This window comes from Cnephaeus nilssonii (assembly GCF_951640355.1).
Source record: "Cnephaeus nilssonii genome assembly, chromosome: 6".
Taxonomy (NCBI): domain Eukaryota; kingdom Metazoa; phylum Chordata; class Mammalia; order Chiroptera; family Vespertilionidae; genus Cnephaeus; species Cnephaeus nilssonii.
In genome coordinates, this window is record NC_137077.1 from 16308149 (window position 1) to 16328765 (window position 20617).

A 20617-nucleotide genomic window follows, 5' to 3' on the forward strand; every position below is an offset into this window, starting at 1 on the left:
GGATGAAACATTTGCGAAATAATGTTTTTTTCCTCAAAGTGACACACTACCCGAGTTATGCTCAGTTTTTTGGCGAAGTTTAACACACCAAGCTCAAAAGGTTGCCCATCACTGTTCTAGGAACTCGTATAAGTCTAGTTTGGTTGCTGCTGACCTGGCTCATGAGCCACTTTTTAGTCATTATCATAACTGCTAACATTTACTGAGAAGTTACAATGTGCCCATCTTTGTGCTGAGTCCTGTGCATGTTCATCTTATTTCATCTTTATCACACCCCTATAAGTTTAGTACGACTATTATCCCCATTATATAGGTGAAGAAACTGAGGCTTAGAGCAAGCATGTCAAACTCAAAGGCTAACACGGGCCAAATAAACAAGGTTTAAGTTTATGTGGGCCGCAAGAAAACAAAAGCTTCAATCTTCATAGAAACGAAGTTTTATTTCGATAGAGACATGCTGAATACAAAGGGATGAAATAAATGAGTCATCGTTAACATAAAATAATAGAACATTTTAATAAAAATTAATATTTTTTTCTTGAACATTAACTTACCAGACACTGAATAACTGCACAAATGAATAAGTATAACACAAATAAACCTATTTTTCTTGTTCTCCGAAAGCAAAATATTTCCTGTTGCGCACACCAAACAAGTCAGTACAAGACTAATGACGCGGCAATTGGCTGCTAAAATATTCGCTGCTAGTATTAGTGGAGAGAAATGGTGCGCCTGCGCATAAGGCGTGTAAGGGAAATGAATGCAACACGATGATAGTAATCAGCCATTAGCAAATGTTGTAGTTCATTATTAATAATTACGTATACAGGATATTGTAAAAGTTAAATTATGAAATTTTTATTAAAACATTTCTTACATACCGTTATATTGGCTGGGCCACAAAAATATTCATTGTGGGCCGGGCCGCGAGTTTGACATGCTTGGCTGATAGAGTTAAATAACTGACCCCAGGTCACACAGTGAAGAATTTGCCCATCTGGAACTGGGACTCAGATCCCTCTGGCCCCAGAGCCCAAGCGATTATTATGTTCTCCGACTTCTCCTGGGCCTCGTTTTCCTACTGAGAAAATGAGAACATTGGACAAGAACCCCTTCAGGGTTCCTCCTGGTTTTATAATTCTGGAAAACCTGTACGTATTCTAAATATATATCATCTAAATGATGTCACCAATGCACAAAAAGAAAATGGGAATGTTTTTCAATCATCAAGCCCTGTAATGATGTTAGCGCTCTTCGTGAACATACCTAAGAAATTAACTTGGCATTTCTGATTTCATACTCTTAACTCAATTATCTGAGTCCAGCTACTTCAATGCTATAATCAGCATAAATAGTGGGTAGAGCTCATAGCACCGTTTAACGTACACCCGATCTGTGATTTGAATTTCAGTCAATTTCTTGAAATTAAGTGGGTCTGAAATTTCATTCCGCTAGCAATGGCAAAGCCATTTTAATAGTCTCAGTGGAGAATCATTTCGTTAAATACTTGTCTGTTGCTTAAAATGAAGCTGAAAAGGCTGCCGATTCACAGGCCATTCTTCTTTAGGGCGTTCTTCTGGTTTGCTGCTCTAGGTGGTTATTTTGAGTGGTTTACATGAAAATGGGAGCTTTATTGCTTCTTAGAATACTTCAAACTCTTATTTCCCATCTTGATTGAATAAGTATCAGCCTTTGATACGGGAGCTAAAGTTGCACTCACTGGATTCACCAGAGCCTTTCAAAACCAGAAGCGTGGATTTGATGCTATCGGGGACTGCTGGGTCGTGAATTAGAACTCTCGCCAACTAAAAACGGTGTGGATCTCAACATGCAGTTAATTTTCAGGTTGGACCTCAAGTTGCTGTTTTCTCTGTTTTCTGGCCATTCAGCTCAAAGTCCCAGTATAATCAGTCTCCCCAGGGGAAATACTTTAGGACACAGATGATGTACAGTAAGATCTTTAGACCAAAGTATTGTAGATTCAAACTTTACCTGGCTTACTCTCTAAATTGAAAAAAAATAAGTTTTCAGTTCAGCAGTAGGCATTGTAGCTGAAATTGAAATTTCTTTCCCAGGAAGAAGTAAATCACTGTGGGTCCTTGTTCTGAGAAATGTTTCCTTATATGCAGTTTGATAAAGATAACTAAGATTTGGCTCCTGCTCTCACTGGACCCAGTGGTACCATTTAATTACCCCAAAGTAGCAGAAGTATTACCATAGACGTATCTTCATGTTGCCACTGGCCTGATGGATTGTCATAGATGATCCCAAAAATGACATACAGGAGTGGTCTCCTAAAATCAGTTTATAAGGACTAATAACAGTTAATACTTGAGAGCTGTATGTCAGTCCCTACCCAAATGATTATGTGCATTCATTCATTTCATCATGAGGTAAGTATTGCTATTGTCCCCACTTCACATATGGGGAAACAGAGGCCAAGGAAAGTTAAGTACCTTACCCAGGGTCACCCAGCCAACAAGTGGTTGAACCAGGACTTGAACCTAGGCAGTCGAACTCTACCATGCACACTCCGGACCCCAGACTGTACCAGCTCTCTAATGAGCCAGTACAACACTTATTGCCGAGTTTTTAAATAGTTGAAAAGATGGATCATTTTTATTGATAAAGAAATAGCTTTCCCTGGTTGCTGTGGCTCAGTTGGTTGAGCATCTTCCTCTACACTGAAAGGTCGCTTGTTCGATTCCCAGTCAGGGCACATAACGAGATTGTGGGTTTGAACCCCATCAAGATGCATATGGGAGGCAAACGGTCGATGTTTCTCCCCCTCTCCTTCTCCCTCTCCCTCTCCCTCTCCCTCTTTCTCTAAAATCAACAAAAACATATTTTTAAAAAGAAATCGCTTTAGAAATCCTCAAAGAACCTATAAGATTAGAAACTGGCTAAATTAAACCATTTAGGTACAGACATATGTAGTAAGTTGGGCTATATTCTAATGTGTTAACATATATAAAAATTTCAGGAGAGTTTTTATTGCATCCATAGAGACTGGAAAATGTTTTTTCCACAACACTTACTTTAACACATTCACTTTGCCCCAGCAGAAACAAAACAGTTTTCTCAGAGTCATTTGGAATGTTTGATAGTCACAGTTGGTTCATTTCTAAGTTTATCTAAACCTGTTTATTCATCCTTAGGGTCCCTTCCAATTCTAAAATAAAGATAATTCTACACTAATCTTCCTGGTGTTTTATTATACACATATTATTTCAATTAAAGATATGCTGTAATACACTAACATGTGTGAGATAATAGTAATTCACTTTATTCTATAATATGGAATCACTTCTCCGTTCAAGTTAACCAGTCTTTTTCCTCTTCAGACCATCTTGAGATTTTTTTAATAAACTTTATTTTTTATATATCAGTTTTAGGTTAACTAAGAAAATTTGAGCATAAAGCACAGAGCGTTATCATATATACACTCCTTCTACACCCCTCCCCCCCAGTTGCTCTCATTACTGATGTCTTGCATTGGTGTGGTGCATTTGTCACAATTATGAACCAATATTGATATGTTATTATTAACTAAAGTGTGGTTTACATTCGAGTTCACTCTTCATGTTACACAGTGTTTGGGTATTTCATACATGTATAATGTCATGTATCCAACATCATATCATACAGAAAATTTCACATCCTACAAATCCCCTATGCTCCTGCTGTCCATCTCTTTTCTCCTCTGCCTCCCTAACCACTGACCTTTGTACTGTCTCTGTAGTTTTGCCTTTTCCAGAATCTCATAGTTGAAATCATACTGGCTTCTTTCACTTAGCAATACGCTTTTAAGGTTCCTCCATGTCTTTTGTGACTTGATAGCTCATTTTTACTTTATCACTGAATAATATTCATTGTATGGACATACCGCCATTTGTTTACCCAATAACTTATTGAAGGCCATCTTGGTGACATCCAGGTTTTGGCAATTATGAATAGAACTGCTATAAACATGTGTATGCAGGTTTTCATCTTAAGATTATTTTTATTCAAACTCTAACGCTCCTCTTAAAATTATCTTCTGAATTGTGTCTTGCGAAGAAGAGTCAATAGGAACTTGCATTAACACCTGATCATTTTTTAAGTAAAATTACAATCTTTGCCTTCCCTTTTAGAGTTTTCTTTAATAAAAGCCTGAGATTGGCTATGCCTTGATATTGAGGCATACTTTTAAGAAGAATGGTTTCTATGAATTATATATTTGACTCCTTAATTGTACAACTGGCTGCTTCTTTCTTTTACCATGACAGCTTTGGAGACATTTACATGTAAAATTAAAATCTAAAAACATTAAGATACTTATTTTAATCTGAACATAGTTGTTTAGTGATGCCTTTTTTGTTACTGGTTGGGTTTTCCAGCTCAATTGGTGCTCAGAGTCAGTCTTCATTTCTGAAAGGATTTCTGAGAGGAAGCGTCAGCTCTGGGACCCTGAATACCATGCCCCCTAATGTGTTCCCTAGATCACGGGACCTTCCCTCTGTCACACCTCACCACCTCACACCATATAAGGAGACCTTGTTTTATTGCACTTCACAGATGTTGCTTGATTTTTTTTTTTGTTTGTTTGTTTGTTTGTTTTTACAAATTGAAGGCAAGACCCTCTACCAACAAAAAGATCAGGATTCACTTTATTGTGGTGATCTGGAACTGAACCCGAAGTATCTCCAAGGTCTGCCTGTACAATATAAGGTTACTCATGCCCGTTCCCCTTAGAAGGCAGGAACTGTGGATATTGCATCCCCTGGGCCTGCTGTACAATAACTATCTTATGAGGTGGTTGTGATGGTTCAATAAAGGAATGCCTGTAAGGGGTCTCAGAACACGTTGATCTCTTCCACCAAATGTTTGAGGAACAAGTACGTTGATGGGTAGATTTCCTTTGGATTACTTCATTTGTTTTTCTCCAACTATAATGCCAGTGTCCCAGTCATTACCTTGGTTTTCTTTGTAAGGAACATGTAAGGGAGTATTCAAAACTTATTTCCAGTTGTTAGAGGCCATTGCCAAAAGGGAAAAAAGTTTGAAGAGAAACTGTAGATAAGATAGTCTATGTAATTTTGCCGTTCTATACTTTGAGGTGGTAATTTGTCCTTAAATCAATTGGGAGTTGCCTCTTTTAAATAATGTGTCCACAGAACTGAACTTTACAAAGCAATTAGTTCATTGCTTTGGCCTTTCAGCACCTCTTTGGTATGAGTAGCTCCCACTTCTAAGATTCTAGGAGGCACAATGTTCAGTGAAAGGAGGGATTTGCTGTGGCCAGAGGACACATTATTCCATTTTGCCTCCTGAGACTTCCACATACCCCAGCCCCTAGACCTGAATTTTGCCCCAGGGCTTAATTGTCACTAATATATAGGACTCTGTCACTTCCCTAATTAAATATATTATTAGGAAACATCTGCTTCTGTAAGAGGTAGGCCATGGTAGTTCATGTAATACTCTCTGAAACATGACATTCTCTAATCCCATAGTTGATGGTTTGTGTTGTTCACAGGTATTTGTACTCACGGAAATTTATCTTTTAAAAAAGAAAGAAAAAGAAATACCTATTTTTAATGCAATAAAGCAGAAATCTGCCTTCCTGGTGTAAGAAAGGAAATATTTTAAAAATATTTTGAAGTCAGGAATAAGCAAATCTTCCAGTGGATTTTGGTTTTAAAAACATTATTTCCCAAAGGGCTTAGTTTTACCATAGTTCAGACTTCTTGTTGACTACATTCCCCTTAACTTGTATGATTTTTAAACTTTCTGGAAGCAATTCTAAAGTTGAATTTTCCAATATATAGATTTCCAAATAACTGTCTGTGCTGTGGTTGAAGGCTGAAGACTCTTTTCTTTTTTAAGACTTTTTTTCTATGCTTATAAGGAAACAAATTAATAGTGGAGAATGGATTGGAAAGCTTGAAAAAAAGTTGTATTTTAGAATTAGATGAAATGTTAAAGTAAGACCCCTTTTTCTCTCCTTAGAAGAGACTCAAATTAAAGTCATGTCCAGTTCTTCTGTCCTTATACAAACCCCTCAAATCCCTTCTATGAAGAATTGACATTTTTAGAAATAATCTCAGGGACTACTTAGGAACCAGGCTGGGAAAAACTCATAAACAATGTTTTTTAAAGTCTCTGTTGCCCAAGTTTCAAGGAAGAATCAAATATTTTATCTTTCACTCTCTCCCAAGTACTACACAAGCCAGGTGAATACAGGTCTAAGCCCACAGATGTGTGTGTGTGTGTGTGTGTGTGTGTGTGTGTGTGTGTGTATACATTAAAATAACACTACACATAAAGACACATCCACACTTCTAACTCTTCATTGCTGAGCTTTGGGTATATGTACTTTTTGCTCTTCATATCCTAGTTCTCTTTCTTTTTTGTTTTTGTTTTTATTGCTCTTATTAATGACTTTTCTCCCATATAACACCCACTCCTGTTTTTAATTCCCACTTGTCTTAAACTCTCTTTCTGGATGTGTTTGAGTCCGTTGTCATTGGTCCAGGTACATTGCTCTGCTGAATGTTCATTGTTGCAACCACCACTTCCCTGCCACCCTAGCTTGCAGCACAGAGATTATTCAGTTACACTCACAGATTTTTATTTAACTTCTGTTCTCTTTCACCAGTGGGGTGCTGTGCTTTAGAAAGCTACGTGAAAGCGTTCATTCTCAGAGTGACCGTGGTAGCTAAAATCTGTTGATGTTCACTCATGCCAGGCACTGAATTATGTAATCCTCACAACAGCTCTACAAAGTAGATGCTCTATTAACATACCCATTTTGCAGACGAAGTAACTAAGACAGAGAGGTTACATACGTAGCCACACAGCTCAGAAGGGGTGGGGCTCAGACAGGAATCCAAACATGTCCTCCTCCGATTCACTGCACTACAGTACCTCCTGGAGGAAGGAGTTTATCAGTGGGTCCCTTCTTAAATTCAAGATGATCGAACACACACACACACACACACACACACACACACACACACATTCTTTAGTTGTACTTACAAGTGATGGGTTGAAAAGTCAGTGGGGTTTTTCCCCCCACATATGTACAATTGGCTTCTTTAACTTTAAAAAATCATAAATTTCTAAAACTTTACATTTTCTAGTTACAAAAGCAATACATGGTCACTATTATCCAATTTTAAAATAGAGATACAGAAAGGAGAAGTAAAAACCACTGTAAATTTACTACCAAGAGGTGGTGAACACCTTGAGCACATGTAAATCCCCAGACCGATTATTTATGCATTTGTAGGCATCACTTTTCTACAAAAAAAAATTAAAATAGAAATACTCTGTGTGGGTCATTTTATAATCTATTTTTAAACACAACAATATAATTTGAAATATTTTTATTTTAATAAATTTTCATCCCCAATATTATTTGTGGTGGCTGGTCAGTATTCCAGTTTATCACTGAACCAAACTTATTTAACCAGTTCTTCTCGTTGGTCATTAGGTCATTTCCAATTTTTCCAAAATTGTAGCCAATACTGTGAGTAATGTCCCCATACCTAACTCTTTCAAACTGGTCTGATTGTTTCCTTAGAATAAGCCACTAAATGTAGAATGGCTGGGTCTGAGGGAATACACATCCTGAAACTGGGTAAGAATTGCCAGGTTACCTTCCAAAAAGCTTGTCCCAGTTCAGACCCCCAGAAGCAGGACATGGGAACGTGTTGACGTTTGCTTGTCACATGTCTCAGGGGCAATCACTTATTATCTCAATGTGCTCCTAGTGAGGGAGAGTGGGGGAACTTTCATGAGAAAACTGTATGCCTTCAGCATGACCCCTGGGCTTATGGGTTCTGTCTGACCGACATCTATTCTAGACATAACTCTACAGTCTGTCTTTATGAAGAACATTTTATATTTTCACAGCCCCTGAGAGATTTTGGAAGAATTCAATAACTCTTAATTGCTCTGAAGACCAAGAGCTGCAGTTGAGTGCTAACTAAGGGTTTTTGGAAATCATTTGTCAAGTGGAGAATAGTGTGTTTTGGTAAATTAACTTCTCTCTGACTTAATGTAGGACGCAGTTTACCTGCACAGCAGCACAGAGCGGTTCTGACAGTGACTTCCCATCAAACTCATCAACTGCATTTTTAGGCCAGAAGTTCTCAAAGTGTGGTCCCCAGACTAACAGCATCTGGAAATGCGTTAGAAATATAGAATCTGCTCGGCTGGTGTGGCTCAGTTGGTTGAGAGTTGTCCCATGCACCAGGAGGTTGCTGGTTCCATTCCCGGTCAGGGTTGGATTCCTGGTCAGGGCACATGCCCGGGTCGATGGCTTGATCCCCAGTAGGGGCCTTGCAGGGCACAGCCGATCGATGTTTTCATCTCTCTCTCCCTCTCTGAAATCAATAAAAACTTATTTTTAGCCCTAACTAGTTTGCCTCAGTGGGTAGAGTGTCAGCCTGTGGACTGACGGGTCTCAGGTTTTATTCTGGTCAAGGGCACATACCTTGGTTGCAGGCCATAGGAACCCTGATACAAAGGCTGGGCGAACACGGCCCCGGTCAGGGCACATGTAGGAGGCAACCAATCGATGTGTCTCTCTCACATCAATGTTTGTGTCTCTCCCCCTCTCTTCTACTCTCTCTAAAATTCAATGGAAAAATATTCTCGGGTGAGTATCAACAAAAAAACCCACCATCCTATATAATAAAAAGCTAATATGCAAATCAACCGAACGGCGGAATGACCAGTCACTATGATGCGCACTGACTACCAGGGGGCAGATGCTCATTGCAGGAGCTGCCCCCTGGTGGTCAGTGCACTCCCACAGGGGGAGCGCCGCTTAGCCAGAAGCCCGGCTCACAGCTGGTGAGTGCAATGGTGGTGGCAGGAGCCTCTCCCGCCTCCGCTGCAGGCGGGCGGTAAGGAGTGAGGGGTCCCGGACTGAGAGAGGGATGTCCGACTGCCGGCTTAGGCCTGATCCCTGGGGGAATCAGGCCTAAGTCAGCAGGCAGACATCCCCCGAGGGGTCCCAGACTGCGAGAAGGTGCAGACCAGGCTGAGGGCCTCCCCCCAAGTGCACGAATTTCGTGCACTGGGCCTCTAGTATTTTTATAAATAGACTAGAGGCCTGGTGCATGAAATTCATGCACAGGTAGGGTCTCTAGGCTTGGCAGGCAATCAGGGCCGATCAGAGCCTTCCTTCCCCGGCTGCCAGTTGCTGGCTGGGGCCTCCCTTCCTTCTGCGCCACCCCCTGGTGGTCAGCACACATCATAGCGAGTGGTCGAACTCTTGGTCAGCCGAACTCCCAAGGGGACAATTTATATATTAGCCTTTTATTATATAGGATAGATAAATAGATAGACGATGGGAAGGAAGGAAGGAAGGAAGGAAGGAAGGAAGGAAGGAAGGAAGGAAGGAAGGAAGGAAGGAAGGAAGGAAGGAAGGAAGGAAGGAAGGAAAGAGAGAGGGAGGGAGGGAGGGAGGGAGGGAGGGAAGGAGGGAGGGAGGGAGGAAATGCAGACTCTTAGGCCTTACCTCAGACTTACCGTCTTTGTTCGTTCGGGCTGCTGTAACAAAAATACCATACACGGGGTCAGGGAGCTGGCAGATCAATGTCTGGTGAGAGCTCTCTTCCTGCTTCGTAGAGAGCCGTCTTTTCACTGCATCCTCAAATGGCAGGAGCAGCAGGGGAGCTCCGTGGGGTCTCTTTCATAAGCACAGTGAATCATGAGGGCCCACCCGCATGTCTCATCACCTCCCCAAGGCCCCACCTCCCAAGACTATCACATTGGGTGTTAGAATTCCACATGAATTTTGATGAGACAACTCTTCAGTCCATAGTCTGTTATTTACCGAGCCCTCCACGGGATTCAAAGGCACTGGAGAGATTGAGCTCCATGGCCTTGGTCCACTGGGCACCCAGTGAGGCTGCTGGTATAGACAGGCTGCCCAGGGAGGATCCCTCTGCCATGGTGTCTGCAAACCAGCTGCAGGAAAGGAGACAGAGGGCATGGCTCTGCGCTGTGCCAGATTTGTCCCGGGTGTGAGTTCCCCTGGGGGACAGCAGCCGTGTCTAAGGCCGGAGGAGCAGTTCACATGGCTGCTTGCCCACGGTCTGTTCGTGTCACATGGTCTCCCACAGGCTCTGCGTTCGCCCAGCCTGTGTATCAGAGTTCCTATGGCCAGAAAAGCCCTTGAGAGGTCATGTAGCCCGGTTTCCCAGCCAAAGGAGACTTACCCCGAGTCATGAGTGACAGGTAAATGTCCAAACTATGTCTAAGACAGCGGTTGCCAACCAGTGGTCCGTGGACCACTGGTGGTCCTTGAGGTCCGAAAGGTTGGCGATCACTGCTCTAAATCATCCTGAGGGAGAAGCTTCCCAGCTGCCCTCTCAGGAAGTCTTTCCTCATCTCAGCGCTCGCCATCGGAGCTGGGTTTCTGTTGCAGAAATGAAGGCTTCTCTCCCGGAGGCTGGAAAATCACAAGATCTGTGGAGCGTTTGCCACCCCATAGGAATCTCCTGGTGTATCTTTAATCACATCTGTGGTTCTCCAAGTTCCTTCAAGGCCTCCATGCCTGGCTCCGGGCACTGAGGTTCTCTAAGCGTTTGCTGAGCTCTGTGTGTGGAGGAGCTGGCGCTGTGGAAACGCCAGCGTCATGCTCATTACCATACATGAACTCATTTGCTCATTCATTTAACTGTCACAGATTTGAGCAGCTGGTACATGGAACCCTAGGAAATGGCTCATAGTTAGCCATTTTGGACCCTTAAGTATGGCAATTTTGCCTGGCCGGTATGGATCAGTGGGTTGAGTGTCATCCCATTCACCAAGAGGTCACCGGTTCAATTCACTTTACACAAATAAATAAGGCTTGACCCTAGCCAGTTTGGCTCAGTGGATAGAGTATTGGCCTATGGACCGAAGGGTCCCGGGTTCGATTCCAGTCAAGGGTATATACCTTGGTTGCAGGCTTCTCCCTGGCCTGGGCCCTGGTCAGGGCTCGTGCAGGAGGCAACCAATCGATGTGTTTCTCTCACATTGATGTTTCTGTCTGTCTTTCCTTCTTCCACTCTTTCTAAAAATCAATGGAAAAATATCCATTGGGTGAGGATTAACCAAAAGCAAACAAACAACAACAACAAAAACACACAAATAAATAAGGCTTGGATTCTTAACATACACAGATGGGAGTGTGATCTCCCCAGCAAAGCTGCAGATAGATAGGCCCTAGAAACCAGTGTTGCCTGGCCGTGCATGCTGTAACGTGAGCAGTGACTAGAATGCGTGGCCACCCCCAGCACTGTCTGTCCTTCACACAGGCCTGTCACAGCCTGCATCATCGGCCCCCCAGCCCGCACCAGTGAGGAGACAGGGATTCTTGGCACCCTCGAAAGAAAAAGAAATGGCCATCCTATATCTTTTCTTCTTTGTTCAGCGCGGCTGAGCAGACTACGTGGAATCTTTGTATCAGGACAGAAATCCCCACTGACGCCTTCATTTCAGCCTGAGCGTGTGTCCTGACCCACTGACTGCCCCATCTCTCCACTCCTTTTCACGGACATTCACTGTGTTCTTTTCTTTGTCTGCTGCCACCGTTCTGAAGCGGCTCTTAATAAACTCAGCAACAAATTTTCTAGCTGCTAACGCCAGAGATTTCACCCAGGAGACTCTATAGAAGTAGCAGCTCCTCCGCGTGCCAGCCACTTAAGCCAGGCACAGATTTCTCGGCCTCTTCAGTCCTCAGGGCATCAGGCACTGTTCCCACCTCCGGAGGAATCTTCTTCTGGACTTCCAGCTCTCAGGCTGCTTCTAGCTCTGTTTCAGGTTCTTTCCTGGACTCCTCTTCCTGCTGCAGCTGGTAAATATTCTCTTTCCTCAGGGGTGGTTCTTAGACCTCCTTTTGCTCACTCCCTCTGCTACCATCTCTTCAGCCATATCCTCTGTGGGGGTGGATTTCCAGATCTAATTCTTTATATATATATATACTAGAGGCCCGGTGCACGACATTTGTGCACTCGGCAGGGGGGTGGGGGTGTTTCTATTGACTTTACAGAGAGAGGAAGAGAGAGAGAGAGAAAGAGAAAGAGAGAGAGCAGTTGCCTTTCACACACACCCCAACAAAGGATCAAACCTGCAACCTTAGTAAGATACATGCCCTGACTGGGAATCGGACCGGCAACCTTTCGGTGCATGGGACGACACTCAACCAACTGAGCCACATGGGCCAGGGTTCCAGATCTGGTTCTTGTTTCTGATTTCCTACTGATGATCAAACTAAGCGCATTCAAAAGGATGGTGTGCAAAAGCGTGCTCCCCCTCAGTGTTCCTTACCTCAGCGAATGGCCTCTTTACCCGTGACATCCTCTCACTCATCTCCGGGCAGATCAGTTAGCAGATCCTCTTGATGCCTCCTCATCGGAACCGTGGCTCCCTGGTGCACTCTCCAGCGCCTCTACCTCACCCCGGGTGCTTAGGCTCTCTCCCTGGATTTGTACCAGAGCTTCCGGCCTCCCTGCACCCAGCCTCTCCTTGCTCCTGTCCATCCAACCATCAGAGCCATCTCTCTGCAGCACAGATTGGACTGTCTCACTCCCTCCTTAAAAGCTGCCAGTGGATCCTAGCTTAGCACAGCAAGTCACAGTCTTCCAAACCTACTGTACCAGCCTCATCTCCCACCAGTTGCCCACACCCACCACATTCTTCCTTAGTTCCAGGCATGTGTGTATGTGTATGTTGATTCTGCCGCTAAAAAGCCTCTTTTGTCCTCTTTTGCCACTTGGAAATTCCTATTTGTCATATGTAATTGATTTTAGAGAGGAAGAGAAAGGGGGAGAGAGGTAGAAACATCAACGATGAGGGAGGATCGTTGATTGGATGCCTCCTGCACTCCCCCTACTGGAGATGGAGCCCACAATCCCAGACACGCGCCCTGACCTAGAATTGAACCTTGACCTGCTGATTCATAGATTTATGCTCAACCCCTGAGCCACGCCAGCCCAGCTCCTATTTGTCTTTTAAGAGCCAGCTGGCAGGCAATTAGTGTTTGTTGGATGGATGGATGAATGAATGAATGAATTGCCCCACTCTCTCATGCAAAATGAGGCTCTCCCTGCTCAGTACTCTGGAGACACTCTGTTCATATCTCTGTCACATTAGTCGATACTTGTATTGTAGCTGTTCACTAGCCAGGAATGTGCTGCTCTGCCCCTCCCTCTCCCTCTCCCTCTCCCAGGGCAACATCATCCCCAGCCCTCTTTCCCACGAGCCCAGACACAGGCTCAGAATCCTTCTCAACACAGCCCTTCAGACAGCCCTTTTCAGCCGACTGCAGCTAGCACACAATTTGAGGTCTGTTTCACGTCCCCTGAAATAGATTCTGAGTTTTTCCAGAGCCCAGTGAGCTGCCTAATATAACCACTCAACTGCTAAAATTAATGATAAATGGGTTTTTCTTGTTTTGATTTTTAATTTGGGAGGGGGGTTCTTAATTACTAAATAAATGTTGATATTTTAACCTTATGTTAGTTAAATATTGTTTCATGTTACCAATAGATCTGTTCAGGAGACTATATTCTTGGCAAGAGATGGGCGAGGTGTTTCGTTGCAAACCATTGTTACTCTTTGCAAAGAATTCTTTACAAACTGCACATTCAGCCCACCAAGCCCCTCCCCGTGCCTGCCATAGCCCTCTCTCTTTCCAGAGTTCAGCCCACCGCTTTGCCTTAAAATCAGCACACTGCACATCATTTCTCCTAGCCTGGCCTGTGATTTATCTTGCACATGCTTAAGAGTTGGTTGGATAAAGCATTAAAAAGGTAAAAATATCTAACCTTACATCCCAATTTCATAGTATCTTTTCTTGGCAATCACAAAAGACAATTGGTGAGTCTGGGTAATTTTAAAACTAGTTAAAAAGCCCTTCAAGCCCTGGCCTGTGTTGCTCAGTAGTTAAAGCACTGGAGGGTCTCGGGTTCCATTCCTGGTCAAGGACATGTACCTGGGTTGCAGGTTTGGTCCCCAGCCCCAGTCGGAGTATGTGAGGGAGGCATCCAATCCATGTGTCTCTCTCACACAGATGTTTCTCTCTCTCTCTCTCTCTCTCTCTCTCTCTCTCTCTCTCTCTCTCTCCCTCCCTCCCTCCCTCCCTCCCTCCCTCCCTTCCTCCCTCCCTCCCTCCCTCCCTTCTCCTTGTCTTCCTTCTTCTTCCCTCCCTTCCACTCTCTCTAAAAACTCTAAAAATCAATGGAAAGAAATTTCTCAGTTGAGGATTAACAACAACAAAAAAAGCCCTTCAAAAGAGCTGCTTTTTTATACTGTATGGAACACCTAATAAATACTAAGTAGCAATCCTCTTAGCAATCCATTATCTTTATCTTTGAAATGGGTATAGTAACTATCAAAAAGATGTGTCAAAATAACCAGGACAAAATCACCTTTTGGGTGGCTGAAATGAGAGAGGCAGTATAATTATCATTATTGAGTTCAATGGCTATCATTCACACTATCCAACTAAAAGCTTCCTTTCATTCTGGTCCCATGTCAAATTCAAAAAACAGAAAATTGGAAAGTACATGTAAATGAAGAAATCAAAAAAGTTCCTATTGTCTCCCAACTCCCTTAATATACACAAGACGGCTGGTAGTGGACCGCTCACGGCGGAAGGTTCCTGCATGTCAGTCATAAGACTGTGCAGTGCAGTAAACAGAATGATGAGCAAACAGAAGACACGGAGAGACGGGTCTGTAAAGCCTGCAGCGTTTCTAAAATAGCGGTTTCGCTGCATCCACAGAGAGCCATCAAGCCCCTTCTGTTTGCTTTTTAATGAATGTGTGCGGTTGGCGGGTTACTGAAATGGTTTCCACTCACCTTTTTATCTGTTTTCTTTCCTGTTATGTTCCCACCTGTCTCGTCTGGAAAACGCATCAGGCTAACTGTCAGGTAGGTCCTTCTGGATGTGGGATGTGATTGTTAGGGGAGTATCCATAGCAGGGAAGAAGTAAACAGACTGCCGGTGACCTGTGATGAGTGGTACAACCAAACGGAAGAGGCACATACTAAATTGCGCAGAAACTTCTTGCAGATGCATGAAGCTGTAAGCTGCACACTCTCAGTGCGCTAAGCCAGTGTGAGCATCTACCGTGAGAACTTGGCCTAAGAGAACGGAGCAGCGCTAAATGGCAAAGTGGGTTGCCTGGACCGGCCGGTGTTGCTGCGGCTCGGAGCACAGGCTGCACCCAGACGGCTTAGTTGTCCCAGGCGGCATTACCTCCTGTGTGGCCTCGGTGATTCTGCCATAAATATACTATCAGCTGTCGCAGATCTGGCCAGGGTCAACAAAAATGCATAGCGATGTATTTTAAATCCCTTTTTTACGTATTTAGACAGACCTTGTGCGCTGAAGAAAGAGAGTGACTAGGAAAAAAGGAGAGGTGGTGTATATTTTATTAATGCTAACCTCACCCTTGGAGTTAAACTTGACATGGTCTAATTCGAGTCGGAAGAATCGTTGCTTGTGATCACCGTGGGAGGCAGTGCCATGCGTTTCTCCTTTGGGGGGGGCGGGAGTGAGTGTCCCTTCATCCACGTGATGCAGCAGAGCAAGCTCCTTCCAGAGCCTCAGTGCAAGACAGACTCTGTATAAGCCCAAACCATAGCTGAGCCCAGGAGAAGGGAGACATAACATTTAAATGAGAGTGCGTTTGGTGCATGCGTGCGAGTGTGTGTGTGTGTGTGTGTGTGTGTGTGTGTGTGTGTGTGTGTAGAGCTCGTTTTTATCTTTTTCAAGAGAAAAAATTATGTGCTTCAGTTGCCATGCAACGCAAACTGCTCTAACAGCTTTCTAATTTTAATTTCAGAAGTCCACCGAGCAAATGAAGAAGGTCCCTACTATTATTCTTTCAGTCTCATATAAAGGAGTCAAATTTATTGATGCCACAAATAAGGTGGGTACTGCACCTCTCCGTGGCTTAGATAGCAGATACAGTCCTGAGTATGTGATCTAACATCCTTCGCTTCCCATCGTGACCAACATGCCCCATGTTAGTCACTCCCCACTCCCTGAACTTCATGCTCCCTAACCACAACTGCAGACACACTCACACATGTATAACAGAAGGGCACATGTCATTCTGGGGATTTGACCTAGGATTCCTATACATACTCTGCTTTCACGTGTCTATGGAGCTTTCTCTAATAGATCGTGGCCACTTACTATCTGGCTTGTCCCTTTGGATCCAGAGAACATTAGAATAGAAAAAAAAATGTATATAAAATGAAAATAAAGCAATGTCATCCTGTTAGACATTTGACTTTCCATTTCTCTAGAGGTATATGCCCTCTCATTTATACATGTAATGAAAACCTCACCAAGGAACACATTTTCTGACGTTGATATTTTATAAGTGCATTTAATTCTCAGCTACTGAGATAGAAAAGAGAATTACACAGCTGTATTGTTTTCTTTATTTAATACTGTTATTTTTTATTTCAGTGAGGAAGGGAGAGGGAGAGAAACATCAATGGTGAGAGAATCATTGATCGGCTGCCTCCTACAGGCCCCACACTGTGGAGACTTAATTGGAAATCTGGGAATTGAACCATGACCTCCTGGTTCATAGTTCGACGCCCAACAATTGAGCCACGCCGGCTGGGCTGTGTTATTTTCTTAAGAGACACAATCAGAAAAGAAAGCCAAACTGTGCTGGGCTCTGCTGGGACTTTGTACGCCCAGTGGGAAGAGTTGAGGGCCTTAGTTCTGAGTGTGGACAACTGGGTTGCATTTTACTTAAAAGGTGTTCTCAGTTCGTTTCTTGGTGAAGATGACAGTGCCAGAAAGCTTGGGTATGACACGGTCATTCTCCCTAAATGCAAAGCTGACTGGCTCCTTCTCACAAGACCCCCAATGTCCATGTGCTTCATTTCTACACCTTCCAACTGACGAAGTATAGAAGGAGGGGAATGAGGTGATCACCACTGGTGAATACCATTTGTTTTCTGGACTTCCCCACCCAGACCTCCCCGCTGGGAGCTGAAAGTCATGGAACAGGTGAACGTAAGGGCAGGGCAGGGCAGCCAGATTCAGATACCATGGGAAGTCCCATGGGCAGTGACCCTTGGGTGTCTACACTAAACCTAAGCATCTGAATCAACCAATTCGCAGTTTTCTTGATTTTTTTCTGTAATGAAGGAGATTGCCACACCAGCAGTCAGATATGCCCAAGCCCCCCAAATCTACTTAAGGAAACAACCTCCCAGGTTTAGAAACAGTTCTGAAAACCAAGCAGAAAGCTTATAACCCGGCACGATCATGCTGGCTGACAATATCAAAGTCAATATGTGCAACGTTAGTTTCAACTCTGCAATGGGTTGGTGACAGTTACTGTTGGTCAATTGTGGAGACTTAATCAGAAAAATCCCAATTGATTTGCTTTTTTATTTCTGGGAAACATTTTTATTGGAGCATAAACTTGCGTTATCCTTAAATGATAGTCAGTTGATTTTAAAAGTTCCCAAACTCACTGAAGATATCATTGCCACCACTGTGTCTACATTTCAAGAACGGCTTTGGCACATGGAGTTTTTTCTAACCTGGAGCAACTGTCTCCGCCCCATTTGCATTTGAAAACCATGAATAGCAATATATTTTCAGTGTGTGAGTTTGACACTCACTTAGATGAACAACCTTAGCAAGCTTCAACCGCCAATAATTAGATAGATCTCTGCTCACAGATGACTACTCTTTGGAAGTACTATATGTACCAAAAAAAGAAAGTACTATATACTACTGTTAAAAAAAAAAGTATAAGCACCAAAATATATGCAAAAGGTAATTTGGGGTGAATAAAGACACTAAATAAAGAAGGCCAGCATATCTTTTAAGTCCTCATAGTGGTCCTCTGCATATTTTCAAATCTAGAGCAAAGGCAAGGTGTATATGTCGGTGATAGGTGGAGCCAGCCTCTTTATGACTATATGACTATGTGCCTGGATTTTTTATATATTTTTTTTCTTTATTCATTTTTACAGAGAGAGAGGAAGGGACAGGGAGAGAGAAAAAGAAACATCAATGTGATAGCAGAATATTGATAGGCTGCCTCTTACATGCCCCCTACTGGGGATCGAGCCCACAACCCAGGCATATGCCCTGACCAGGAATCGAACCTTTTGCTGCTAGGGGCTGACACCCAACCAACTGAGCTACACAGGCCAGGGCTGTGCCTGGATTCTTCAGTAATGTGGGGACATTGACCTCAACTGGCTATCCAGGGTCCCCATCCCAGTGTCCTGCAATGTAGCTGATCTGCCCCAATCTGACAGCAGATTGGGAGAGAGCAAGGGACTCAGGACAGTAGTCTAGGAGTTGCTGTGTGAGGACTAAAGTAGACAGGCAGTATTTGGAAGAGTAGAAAAAAGCAATGGTGCAACGCCACACCGGTGGGGTTTGACTATAGAAGGCTGAGCAACACTACCACCAACCAGGGTTGCAGGACTGGTTTCAGAAGTCATGGAGGACCCACAATTGAAGGACCCTGACCCCTCAGGTTGTGGCATGGAAGGAACTGTGCTCAGACACCTAGATGCTAGCAGTGTTTGCAGAGGCATCTTTGTATGACACTCTGTTCTGTAGCAAAGACTGACCTTTAATGCCCACAGCCGGAAAGGAGCAGGTACATAAACTCCAGAGTCCTGCTGTTGGTCTGTACCAGAGATTTCTCCCCTGGTAAGTGTTATCTTGGTGAGCACTTTGATTTGAAGAGAAGAACGTGGGACATGTAGACATATTGGAAGACTTGGCACCTTTAGTTACTAGTGACCACTAGGCCTGTAATTAGGCTCAACCCAGTCACACCTTAACATTTATATTTGACTAGAGGCCCCGTTGCACGAAGATTCGTGCAGTAGGCCTTCCTTCCCCTGGCTGCTGGCACCAGTTTTCCTCCGGCACCCAGGACCCGGGCCACAGTGGAGCCAGGTCTTCAGCCTTCAGGCTTGGCTCCGGCCACAGCGGAGCCTTCAGTCTTCAATCTTCAGTCTTCAGTCTTTGCTCGGGCAGAGCCTTCAGTCTTCGCTCCGTGCCTGTGTATGCAAATTAACCCGCCATTTTGGGTTAATTTGCACTCACTCCTGATTGGCTGGTAGGCATCGTGGAGGTACAGTCAATTTGCATCTTTCTCTTTTATTAGTGTAGATGTTTTCATTGCGCTTTCTTCATAAACAGCCCTCTTCTAACCACTACATCTCTTTAACCCTGCCCTGGTACAATCGAGGGGTTGGTTCAACCTGACCTGGACAAGTAGAGTGGTTAAGGGACTGCCCCGCAGTCACACAGCCAATTGGTCTTGGAGAAGGACTAAAACTTGACTTTCCCACCTCCTAGCCAAGTGGTCGGCAAACCGCGGGTCACGAGCCACATGCGGCTCTTTGGCCCCTTGAGTGTGGCTCTACCACAAAATACCACGTGCGGGTGTGCACGTACAGCGCGATTGAAACTTCGTGGCCCATGTGCAGAAGTCGGTTTTCGGCCTGGGCGAGTCTATTTTGAAGAAGTGGCGTTAAAACACTCAAGGGGCCAGAGAGCCGCATGTGGCTCGTGAGCCACGGTTTGCCGACCACTGCCCTAGCCTAACACTTTTTCTGTTACTCCACAGCTGCCTTCCACCAACTAGTTTGAAGTATAACAGATGATTGTGTTAATTACTCTTCCATTCCTCTGGGCCCCCATTAGATATGAGAAAGCTAAACCCTCCCGAAAAGCATTCTTTCCCTTTTACTCTAGTAAGTAAGTGGCTTTGGCTGAGTTCAAGAGGAAGGGTTAGCTACCTAGTTGTAAACTCCAATTTATTGCCTGATAACTTAGGAAACAAATCATGAATCCTGCTATTTGAAGGAAGAGTGGAAAATGATCTTAAGTTAAAAATGGAACTTCGCCCTGACTTGTTTGGCTCAGTGGACAGAGCGTCGGCCTGCGGACTGAAAGGTCCCAAGTTCGATTCCGGTCAAGGGCATGTACCCTGATTGTGGGCACATTCCCATTAGGGGGTGTGCGGGAGGCAGCTGATCGATGTTTCTCTCTCTTTGATGTTTCTAACTCTCTATCCCTCTCCCTTCCTCTCTGTAAAACAAAAATCAATAATTTTTTTTTAAATGGAACTTGGCCTTAGCCAGTTTGGCTCAGTGGATAGAGCATTGGCCTGTGGACTGAAGGATCCTGGGTTTGATTCCAGTCAAGGGCACATGCCCGGGTTTCATGCTTGCTCCCCAGTGGGGCGCGCAGGAGGCAGCCCATCAGTGATTCTCTCATCATTGATCTCTCTCTCTCTCTCTCTCTCCCCCCCCTTCCTCTCTGAAATCAACAAATATATATATATATATTTTTTTTTTTAATTTAAAAATGGAACTTGGAATTGATTTAGTACCAAAATGTTGTAGATGAAGCACATCATGTAGCTCCGTAGCTCAGAGGCAGCTCTGGCGTAGCATTCGGCCCAGAGGACTGTGACCGTTTAGGCAGCAGGGTCTCCCAGAGGTGACACATCCCCATGTCCAGAGCTTGGATGAGGGTGGGCTGTATCTGGCCTCCTGCCCGGCCCCCTCCTCAATCTTCGCACCTGGCTAAATTAGGAACGGCCCGCGCCAG

The 20617-nt window shown here is 44.1% G+C and overlaps 1 protein-coding gene across 9 annotated transcripts in view; it reads left to right on the forward strand.

The window, feature by feature from the left end:
- Nucleotides 1-20617, forward strand: part of ANKS1B (ankyrin repeat and sterile alpha motif domain containing 1B) — a gene marked incomplete at its 5' end in the record, with an annotated part of 797243 nt that overhangs the window by 755591 nt on the left and 21035 nt on the right. For all 9 annotated transcript variants that reach the window (XM_079773890.1, XM_079773888.1, XM_079773891.1 and 6 more), the window contains 2 exons: nucleotides 14908-14919; nucleotides 15837-15923. In XM_079773890.1, coding sequence (XP_079630016.1) covers nucleotides 14908-14919; nucleotides 15837-15923 — 99 coding nt within the window. The remainder of the gene's footprint in view (nucleotides 1-14907; nucleotides 14920-15836; nucleotides 15924-20617) is intronic.